We start from the raw sequence: 11,604 nt of genomic DNA, 5'->3' as shown, positions 1-11,604 counted from the left end.
ATACATACATCATGGTGGGGCTCACCGAGCACCGACCACCAGCCACGGGGCTGGTGCCAGGGGAAGTAGCCAATTCGTTTCCGTGGACGGGTACGAATAGATGGCTACTCGCGATTGCATTTCTCTCCCATAACTCCCACTTATTTAAACGCGTAATAAATACATACAAACAAAATTCCGTAGGGGAGGTGGGGTCCTCCGTTAGTTTCTACTTAGTATACTCGGTTTTTCAGTTCTGAAAAGTGGGTCCCATGGGTCAGTAATCTAGACCATTGACATACTTCAACGCACTGCGGATGGACAAATAATAAAATATCTCACCGTTAAGATGATATTAACCTGTTCATTTGTGGCGGTTTAGAAGAAAAGCAATCAACCGTCCACTTTCAAATTAAATATTTCCAATATGAGTGGAATAGTTCGAAATTTTTGTTAATAAATGGGCCATCCACTGTAGTAATCAACATACTGATGGTCTCGATTACCGAAAAATAGGACCCGCTTGTCAGACCCGATAGGCGAAGCACGCTGTGTAAATAATCGGCCCGAGTATCCCATAACTGCCGCGCAAATAAATACCCCTTTTATCCGGCGAATGTTGTTTATTCCCCTTCCTCTCCCCACCCTTGTGGTTCTTCGCTTGTGGAGGAGAGAGAGATAGATAGAGAGGAGAGAGCTCGCTCGAGAGGCGAGGAAGGTTATGCCGCAAGGCCGAGAGGTACGTGTTTATGGATTGATAGATGTTATTCGATTCAATTCCCATCTTTTCTTCGATCCTTTTCTTCTTTCTTCAGATATCTCAGATCCGATTGTACGATTTCTCTCTGGCGAAGAAAAGGGAGAAAACAAGAAAGCCCTCGAATCCGTGTCGATCCTAGGGTTTTCTTTGACAGTTTTACAATTTCGGTTCATTGGATTCCTGATTGCTCGTCTCGATCCGCCATTTCATGATTTTCTACTCGTGTATGGGGGATTTGGATATTCTAGGGTTTTCTATTGGTGTATTTTGGGTTTTTTTTTTTGGGGGGGATCTTCTGTGGAATTTTGTGACTGAATCGATGGATGATCTGTCTGCGATGCTTGATTTTGGTTATTGTAGGGTTTTGTGAAATATAGGGTTTGGATCTACATGGTTTTGAAGAGTTGGATTCTTGCGTGTTAGATCGATGATTTGATCGACTTTTTGTGTTGGATTGGCTAGGGTTTGTGTGCATTTCTAATTTTTGGGGATTGCGCTTGAATGGTTGGATGGATGCTGGTTTTGTATAGTAGGAATTTGATTCTAGTGATCTACACTTTTTTTTCTAAATTATTTTTGTGGATGACTTATTCTTTGATGTTTATGCCTGGTGATTGTATTCCTAGGGTTCTGTTTTCTAGATTCCTGCTCTCATCAATGAATGATTGTTCTTTGGCTGCTTGAAGTAGTAGATTTTGGGGCTTCTGATATTGGATTAGGGTTTGACATGATACAAAACCAATATTGGTGCTGGATAATTGTATTGTGTACTTTACAAATTCCCATTGTAATAGGTCTGATGTCTAGTTCCATATAATTCTCTCATATTTGTTTTCTAAGAAAAAATATTAAAAGTCTTTGGCCCTGGCGTGGGATTAGAGAACCCCCATGGTAATTGGCTGTAGTTCTCCTTCTCTGTCCTCTTTCTCTTTCAAGTTTAATGAAATTCTTTACTTGATGATTAAAAATATTGGAAAGAAATAATATGAAATAAATGCCATGAAAATGCCACTGCAGCACTGAGTAATGTTATTTGTTTCTTGGAGTTTAATCGATGATATTTCTTTTGATGAAGTGTAAAATTAATAGAATGGATAAAAATAAGTCAGATTATATGAGTTCATGTTTGTTAGGATCTGTGTTTGGAGTTGTATAGGTCTGTTGAAGGTTCTTTGTTGCCTTTTTATGAATGCAAAGCTTTTGTTATTAGGTTGGTCTGTCTCAGTGGTTGTCACATTTGCTTATGCTTGTCTCTTGAAATCAGATCTCCCATGAGAATGTATAGATCCATATAAACATTTTTCGTGTGGGTGGAAACATATAACAAATATTGATATCCACAGTTATATTTCTGATCAAATGATCTCATGGCTGTTGGTATGATTTAATATAGGCGTTTACGTCAGAACTGAAATTATCCTCTGTTCCATTGTTTTGCCAGATTGTGCCCCATTGTGTTCTAGAGTGCTTAGCTATCTTTCTTAAGATATGGAGCGAGTGTGCCGTTGGTCAAATTGCTACCAGCATCAAGTCTTGTCATTCCGGGAGATTCTTGATTGGCGGTTTCTCATTCTTGGAGAATTCCTACTTGTTTCCTTTGTCAATTGTACTTAGTGGACATCTGCTCTCACATGACCATTACGGAAGGCCTGATGCGAAATAATCCTGAAACTGGTGTTGGATCTATATTGCCCCTTTACAAGTAATCCTTCTGCCTCTTTTTATTTATTTATTCTTCAAGAACAATTTCTCTATTCTCAGCCTGCTCTGACCATCTATCCTTTAACAGTGTATTACCAACACAAATTTCACTTGAAGTCAGCTTAAGGTTGAAGGAGCTTGATCTTGTGGAAACATTTTGTGGGGTATGGTTTAGATTTATGTGCTTCTTTGGATTTGTACATTTTCTGATGATGAGATTTCTTTCCATGGAACACTAACTTCACTTTTTGGTATTTCTGTTTCTTTTAAAATTTTCCAGGGTTAAAGTCTGCAAATTAATGGATGAAGGTTTTCTTTTACTTAGTTAGCAGTAGATGTTCCTATTGCTTACATTCCTTGCAGACATAGTGTCTTTTACCTCTTCTGTGGCTTTGTCCTAACGATATGGGGTTAGCGCAAAAAGTTATCAGAGAACTTGCGGCTTTCAAGAAGTTTGGCGTATGGTACATGAATTAATGCTGTTAAAATCCTTCACTTTGATGGTCATTTGTAGAGATCTTTCCAGTGGCCACAAAAATCTTCTCTTTGAACGGTTGCGAGATTGGTGGCAACATGCATTGCAATGTGACACGTACCGTACCATCTAAAGAGGATTGCAGTGTTGGAGCTCTGTTTCAAGAGTTATTGGTGAATAAGGCTTTGAAGCCCATCCATCAATATGGTCTGAATTTGTGTTGGCGCAAGTTGTGAATCTGAAGTAATGGTGGAATTGGCTGGAAAGCTGGTTTATATCCTATAGTGTATTCAGAAGTTCCTCTTTTGAAGCATAAGTTCCGGTGAAACCTCTGATATTTCATCCTTCTGCACATAATCTACTCAAATAAGAAGATCCACCGGTTTTGGAAACCTGTTTCAATCATTCGCAGATCAGAATGGACCGGTAAGTTGGTCCTGTATGAACATATGTGACAATGTAATGTAGGTTATTGTCCCATCCATTTAATTTAAGATGATTTGGATGTTACAGGTACAAGGTAATTAAGGAAGTTGGGGATGGTACCTTTGGAACTGTATGGCGAGCTGTAAACAAGCTAACTGGTGAGGTGGTAAGTGCCTTCAAACTTCTCAAATGCAATGCAGTGTACCTACTCATATTAAAGAATTCTTTTAGCTGTTACTTGATTGCTGTTTTAACTGGTTGTGGTTTTTTCTTGGCAGGTTGCAATTAAGAAAATGAAGAGAAAATATTATTCTTGGGAGGAGTGCATGAATCTTAGAGAAGTAAAGGTAATGTTGGTGATCACTTCTCTTCTAGTTATTGATGATATTCTTATATGTTCATTTGAGGGATCAAGTTTGCTTGTTTTGGCAGTCCTTGAGAAAGATGGCCCACCCCAATATAGTGAAGCTCAAGGAGGTCATTAGAGAAAATGATGTCTTGTACTTCGTATTTGAATACATGGTATGCTTGTGAAGAAAAGACAGTGCATGTTCTCCTTTATTTCATCAACTGAGTAAATGATGACCTCCTTCTGATCCCACACTTTGTAACTGTTTCAGGAGTTCAACCTGTACCAACTTATGAAAGATAGAGGTAAACTGTTTTCAGAGGCTGAAGTCCGAAACTGGTGCTTTCAAGTATTCCAAGCTCTCGCTTACATGCACCGGCGCGGATATTTCCATCGTGACCTGAAGCCGGGTTAGGAGCTTGACTTTCTTTGGTTCCAAGTGTTATGAATTATGTGTGTTTTTGGGTATTTAGTTCAGTAATATCACATGATATATGTCTATTCAGTCAGTTGGCCATGCCTGGATGAGGTATAAAATTTTGCTGTAAGTTTGGAAATGGGCAGATATTTAATTCCTATATGTCAATATGCAGGTGTATATAAATCATGGACATTTATAGTTAAGGCTGTTATCCATAAAAAAGAAGTTAAGGCTGACCCACAGTTCAGAAAAAAAATAAAATAAAATACTGGTCTGCTTTGGACTGTGTTTGGACATTCATTTGGAATTTGTTTGGTTGGATAATTCAAATAAGATTCAGGTTGGATCCAGGTTCACCATTATCCAATCAAGGCCTGATCTGTTCACATCCCATGCTAATCGGTTAGTCAGGAGAATTAGTATTTGTGTGGACTCTTTTCCCCCTCGATAACTGTACGTGTATGTGTTTGCGCACCTGTGCATTCGTGCATGCTTCCACAGACAGGGTTCGACTCAATGTGATTACCCAATGCACCTGGCAGGACCAATTCAGACCCAGTGGGGCTGGGTTTGATCTGATTACCCAACAGACCTGGCAGGATTAAGTCAGACCCCAGTTTGAAACCCCCAGTTGAGATCTGTAGGGTTGGATTGGGATCTATATCTTGAGGTCTAATTAGTAGATGAGTTGGATCTGGGTTGACTTCAATTCACCTAAAGCCTTTCTTGTAGGCAGACAGACTGTGAACATGTGTGCATTGTTTGTACGGACTGCCCCTTTTTAAATTCAGGTTCTCTGCGATCGTCTCTCATTATTTATTTATTTCTATTTATTTATTTTTTGTGAAAATAATAACCTATGTAGTTACTAGACAATGCCGGTATGTGTGTGCTATACAATTGTCTAGCACCTCAGTTTGTAATAGCTGTGTCTATCCTGTACCACCATATTTGGGTTAATTTAGTTAAAAATGTTGCATTGAGATTTTTATTGCATTGATGTGATGAAGGGATGTTTTGTTAGAAAAGAAGCACTATAGAATTAGATTACAAAGTAGAGAACTGCGGCACCAAGTATAAACTGTATTGAACAACCATATTTAACCATGGTTCATGGGAACTGCTAACGGAGATGTTTTGTCAATATTCACCCTATAATATGCCCAGATACTCATATTATATCACACCAGAGTTTTAATGTAGATACAAGACATGCAAGATATATTCATCTAATAAGCTGGAAGTAGTTTTAATATATTTTTAGCACATTATCCGAGTAATGCTCCAGCTCTTTTCATGACCTCTGTATGGTAGAACATTCATATGAACTGTAATCAGATTGTGGAGAACCTTGATCCTTACCTGTCTCCATATTGGCATTGATCAGTATCCGTATCGCGGTTGTTTCTGAACTTCGTGAGCTCATTTGCTCATTTTCTGGAGTCTGATAGACTATCTCTGTGAACCTTATGCTTAGTAAGTGAATTTTTAATCTAGTAGATTCTCTGATATTGGCCAATACTCTTAGTTTAGTTAGTTAAGAAATCTTTCCAAACCAGTGCTTTTTGTTTACGAATTGTTCTTTTGTCAGAATGGTCCATCGTTGTTCTGTCAGTAGTGTGCATGTTCCATTGCTGTTTTGCTGGACCATATTGCCATAATTGGTTGCATCCAACAACGTCCTATTGTTTAGTTAAATAATTCATCATGGTGTATGGGGTTATGGTTGCTTTGATATTGTGAATCGCTGTAACTAACACTTCCTGATATTGGACAGAGAACCTGTTGGTTACAAAAGACATAATCAAAGTCGCTGATTTTGGTCTTGCTCGTGAAGTTTGCTCTCGGCCGCCGTATACTGAGTATGTCTCCACTCGCTGGTGGGTATGGAGGTTACTTTTAGGCCTTTCCTTGTCCTGCATTAAGATCCTCGTTAGCATATATATTGAATTGTGGACATGTCAGGTACCGAGCACCTGAAGTTTTGCTTCAGTCACCTATATATGACTCTGCAGTTGGTGAGTAGACAATAAAATGGGGCCTGGAATTTATGTTCAAAAGATTTGCACTGACATTATTGGTTCATTTTCAATAAAAAGTATATATTCATGCATTTGATCTGTCTACTTCCAGATATGTGGGCAATGGGTGCAATCATGGCGGAGTTGTTCACCCTCCGTCCTCTCTTTCCTGGTTTGAGGTACTCATTTCATTTGGCATGTTTTTCCAGTCATATGGATTCATTATTTATTTTTATTTTTTTTGGAAAGATGAACAAAGCTTTAAGCCAAAATGAAAGAAAGGAAAAAAAATGCACACACAGGCAAAGGATTCATTGTAGTTTTGACCAGTGTTTTAAATAGTGGTAGCATGTGGTGTAGCGTGCAACTTAGCTACACGTGTTTTGGGTCCCACCGTGATGTTTGTGAGACATCCACCCCGTCCATCCCGTTTTGTGAGCTCATTTTAGGAGATACAAACAAAAATGAACCGGATCCAATACTCCAAGTGGCCCGAAAACATGAGTATTGAACGTCCACATTCAAAATATTCGTGGGGCCACAAAAGTTTTGAATCAGGGTAATATATGTGCCTTCAGTTCATCCCAGTAGGAATGACTTTATGAATGGTATGGATGACATGTAAACATCACTGTTGACCCTAGGGAGGTTTCAACGGTAGGAATTTCCCTACCCACCTTTTCCTTTAGTGCGGCCCACTTTAGTCTTGGATCCTGCTCACTTTTGGGCTCAGGTCCTAAAATGAGCTCACAAAATGGATGGACGGGGTGGATGTCTCACAAATATCATGGTGGGCCCCACCTAGGTTTCTAGTACAATAACTTCCTGTGAAAGGCTTTCGCAGGAAATCCGCATCTGTGTGTGTGTGAGCTTGCCTGCCTGCCTAAAAGATGATTCATTATTTCCAAATATAAGCATGTACAAACAAGTTATTAAGTATCATTTATCAAAAGCCAATCTACATATATAAGCCAAATCATATCATTATCACATCAACAATTTTCAAAGCAAACCACTTTAATTATTAATGTCTAATTGAAACCACAAGTTGTAAGTATGAAAAGAAATTAAAATCCAACTGGTTGAAAATACAAAATACAATTATCATTTATCATAATAATAAATGCATAGCGTACACTAAATATGCTACGCACACGCTACATATGCTACGCACGTGCCACATAAGCTATGACCTAAGAGCGCTATTCAAAACATTGGTTTTGACAGTTATATTTTCATTAAGTTGAGGGGTCACTGTTTATTTTGTAATGGATCTCTTGAAATCCTGGCTAATGATCACAAGTCACTGTTTGATTCAAGTGACAGTTGGAGATGGTAAAAATCTGAAAATTATTTCTGATCCTTATATATATATTGAGAAGCCACTTTATTCAGTTCAAACTTCTACAGTGGTTTTCCTTTCAGTCAACTGTGAGACCCCTGTGAATGATCAATAACTAAATTCTATGCAGGGGATAAGGGCCATAAGGCTGAGATAGTAAAAAATTAAGAGCAATGTCTAGCTGGAAGCCAAGTAACAAAATTATTGTTTTGGTCTTAGTGCTCATTTGTACTTCAATCCCAATCCTACACGGGTAAATGGAAAGATAGAAACAATTATATCCTAATAATGAGGTTTCCACCTTAGAGAAAGTCAGGAGAAAAAATGATTAAGAGCAACCTCATCAAATGGGCATTTGTTCCAAGGAAATCCACGGCACTTCAGTCTGGGATGTGTTGAGAGATTGGAGGATGATCATCATCAATACTGTTATTGCAAATCCAAAAGAAAATAATTGGAGGTGTATTACCATTGTTGTTGGAACTTAATACTTTGATGGTTCTTCAGTGGGAAACTTGGGTCCCTTTGGAGTGGGAGAAGTGGTTTTAAGATGGCAGTGGAATATTATGTTGGCCTTTCCTTGATTGAGAAGGGTGATTTTAATGAAGCTGGAGCAAAGGCTCTAAAAGGTTTAAGAATATTCTCGAAATCCCTTTCAAAAAGCCTACTTGTGTAAGGTGGCTTTTGTAATCTAATTTCTTGTGTGGAATCGCATCGACTCAAACCATGGGTTCGGGTCTTATTTTTGGGCCAAAATCTATGAAATTGTCTTAGGTTATCTGTATCTGTTGCCCAGGTGAGTGGAGAGGCCATTGACCTGGCTGGAACTTTAGCGAAGGTGTCCGCGGTTCCTCTAGTTGTCTGAGATGTTGTTCCTTGTCCCTTGGTGTATCCCTTTTTCCCTCTCAAAATCCTGCATGATGCACGTCCTCTTTTTCTATCCTTAAAAAATAAGTCCTCTTTTTCTTTCTTTATATATTTCTTCTTTTTTTTTTCCCGGTTCACATTTTTCTGTCTTCTGGCCTTTGTGCAAACTTATGCGGCTGATATGTTTTCATTCTGGGATGTAGCGAAGCAGATGAAATTTACAAAATATGCAGTGTGATAGGCAGTCCCAATCAGGATTCTTGGGCTGAAGGCCTGCAACTTGCAAATGCAATCAAGTATCAATTCCCAGAGGTTGGACTTTATTTTATTTTTCTTATAAAAAAAAAAAAAAATCCTTTCTTCAAATTTGCAGCTACAATTGGCTGTAATATGCTACAGCACATTTTATATCCTAGAGGGAGAACCTCATGTTTTGTTGTCATCATGTGCCCAAGCAATGGACCAGCTTGAATAGTCTTGAACTGTTTCCTAATTAGCACGTGCTGTTCTCAATGGTTGTTGCTTGCCACAATGAAGTGGTCAATAATTTGCGGTCAATAAATCACTTCGCCAGCATTATATCCATCCGTGGAATATGGTTTTCTTGATTGTAACTAAATAAAAGAAAGTTTATTGACACGCTTGATATTTTCCATTGGTGTCCTAAGAAGTTCATTAGGACTGCCATGTCAATGCAATACATGTACACTTGCAGAGTGTTTTGTACATGGTTGATTCTCTTTACATAGCAGGTTTACTTTGTGGTTTGTAACACTCGTATTTTCTGTTAACATCCAATGAAGTTCTTTTGAAGTCAGAGAATTAAATGTTGCTGATTTAATATTGCAGTGTGCAAGTGTCCAGCTTTCTGTGCTCATACCATCTGCCGGTAAAGAGGCCATCAACCTCGTCTCAGTAAGTATGCCAGTTGAAGTAGTTTTCTCTCTGCTGACAATGGCTTGGACTTTTAAGTAGGATTTGAATGCTTGATTTCTGAATGGATGCACCTTATCCACCAAAAACAATTACGAAGAGAAGATAACTAGTTGTGCTTATTCCTGCATGATCTGTGGATATGTCATGTGTATAGTCACTTTGCTCATGGGACCCCAGCAAGAGGCCAACGGCTGCAGAGGCCCTCCAACATTCATTCTTCCAGGTTCCATTCTCAAATTGAGTGCTATAACATGCAGACACGCTTCTTAGTGTCTCTTGCTTTATATTTTTATATATATATATATATATATATATATATATATCTTTAAACATGTGTAACCTTTGTTTTGGCAGTCCTGCTATTATGTTCCACCATCACTTCGCTCGAAAGCAGCAGCCCCTAGAACCCCTCCATCTGGTTTGCTTCAAATTTTCCTCTCATATTTCTCTTGGGGTACAGATCCTTACAACTCTCAAACTTTGGATGCTTACATGGTCTTTCTGTTAAATTCTCAGCTGGACTGAGAGGAACCACAGACCAGAAGAATGCTAGAAGATATCCTGGGGTTTTACCTAATTTGAAGACTGCAAGCAACACTTCTGTGAAGATGAATGCTTCTTTGAGCGCAGGTGATTTTGCTATAGTTCTTTTTTTCCCCTTTTCCTTTTAAGGGCATTCAGCTTAAGGAATATGAAATAAAAATGGGTAACTCTATCGGGATGCTCAATTATTTTGCTTGAGAGGTATTTTGATTGATTTATTTATTTAGAGGTATCATATTGTTTGACTTCTTTGTTGGTTCTTATTCTGACACAGGAGTTCAAAGAAAACTGGAAATGGATTATCAGGTGTGCAGGGAAACTTGTGTTACAGTTCTTGTTACAGTTGGGTGTCATGTTGACCTCATGATCTCACTACTTATTCTCTAAATCAAAAACAGGCTGCCAGTAAAAAAGAGAAGTCACTGAAGAGCTCTGCGAAACAGCCGAGGCAGCAACCACCAGCAAGAAACAGCCCAGGTATGCACATATTATTTAATTAGGCTAAAGATTACAAAATATATGAAGCTTTGTAGTGCAAATAATGGCTCTTCGATGGAGCTCATCATTTTACTGAGTTATCTCAAGAAAGTGTACTGCTATATTTATGAGGCCCTGGAGATGGGCTTTACACGAGGTCTGGAGACGAGGTTCATGCATGTATACTGTGATTGTGATGAGGCTGTTAACTGGATGGTTTTTTGGTGGATTGTAGCATTGTCAATGACGGGTGCTGAGTGCATAAAGTTAACCAAAGGCCTGAGGTCTCATGCTTCACATTAAAATTCTGATCAGCAACCAAGCCTGATCCTTCTGTTGCTTGTGTATTTCTCCCAGCACAAATGCCTCTTATGTCATTGTAGCAAGTAGGCTGTTAAAGTTGAAGATATAGCTCCTAAAAAAATGATTAAAATGTAGCCCCCCCAACGCCCTGTTTGGTTGTCACTTTTTTATATTTATTCAGCAAGTTCGGGAGTGTCTGTTTTTGTCGTCACTTAAAAATTAGTTCATCTGATTTAGTTAACAGTAATTATGTACTAGGGATATTTGGTCCAACCAAATGCACTCTTAGAGATTTTGGTAAGGATTAAAAGTAATATCGACAACCCATAATTTCTATAACTAAGATCTCCAAGACACCATTACCGTTAACAAAAGTGAGATGAACACATTTTTACATTTTAACCAAAAAAGGCCTAAGCCTTTCACAGAAAATGCGCGCCAGGATTTGAGCGGTGGTGCCATGATTCATTTGATTGGAGTGAGAATGACTTGACTGCTTTATTTTCTTTCTATGTTTTCTCTCCCTGTATTATCATTCAACAACTGACACGGTGTTTTGCCACTGATACTTTAATGGGCAGTGGCATCTCTTTATTTAGGAAAAACTTCGAGGGGAGTTGCAGACACAACTGAAAAGATGGGGAAAATGACCATCAGCTCTGGTCGACAACCAGGGAGGCCACCACCAATGAAGGCAGGAGGTTGGCACAGTCAGTCAGATATCCTCACTCGATCTCATGAGGTACCATTGGTGAGAAGTTATTCAAGGAAGGTTGTAGGCTGAAAAGTGTGTGAGGCTTTATGGCCCTACTTGGTAAATAGAACCCGCCAACAGCTTTGCGTGCATGGATTTTCTTTTCTTTACATGTTCTGCTGAAAAGAACTTGAATAAAAAAAAAAAACAAAAAAAAAACGTTGATGCTAGGATTGGACTTGATCTCATCTAAAGCACAGTGATCTTACTCTGTTAGAAAGTCAATTGTCATTTCATTGCTTTCTTTTTC

At 38.7% G+C, this 11,604-nt stretch overlaps 1 protein-coding gene across 5 annotated transcripts; it reads left to right on the top strand.

Moving 5' to 3' along the window:
- Positions 1-559: 559 nt before the first annotated feature.
- Positions 560-11,604, top strand: LOC131247914 (cyclin-dependent kinase F-4-like). 5 transcript variants are annotated; one of them, XM_058247873.1, is made up of 19 exons: positions 560-718; positions 2,181-2,441; positions 2,529-2,604; positions 2,721-3,341; positions 3,429-3,507; positions 3,620-3,688; positions 3,774-3,863; positions 3,962-4,100; positions 5,889-5,973; positions 6,077-6,129; positions 6,245-6,311; positions 8,545-8,653; positions 9,191-9,256; positions 9,432-9,500; positions 9,632-9,695; positions 9,794-9,907; positions 10,095-10,126; positions 10,219-10,297; positions 11,182-11,604. In XM_058247873.1, exons 4-19 carry the CDS (start codon positions 3,334-3,336, stop codon positions 11,382-11,384), a joined length of 1,326 nt encoding a protein of 441 aa, XP_058103856.1. In that variant the 5' UTR covers positions 560-718; positions 2,181-2,441; positions 2,529-2,604; positions 2,721-3,333; the 3' UTR covers positions 11,385-11,604. The 5 variants fall into 5 exon arrangements, with proteins under 5 accessions (XP_058103856.1, XP_058103855.1, XP_058103854.1 ...); XM_058247872.1 differs by having other exon boundaries at positions 5,889-5,991; positions 11,200-11,604; XM_058247871.1 differs by having other exon boundaries at positions 5,889-5,991.

This window comes from Magnolia sinica, chromosome 6 (genome assembly GCF_029962835.1).
Source record: "Magnolia sinica isolate HGM2019 chromosome 6, MsV1, whole genome shotgun sequence".
Lineage (NCBI taxonomy): Eukaryota > Viridiplantae > Streptophyta > Magnoliopsida > Magnoliales > Magnoliaceae > Magnolia > Magnolia sinica.
Note: the sequence above shows the minus strand (reverse complement) of the source record. Positions and strands in the feature narration are given on the sequence as shown.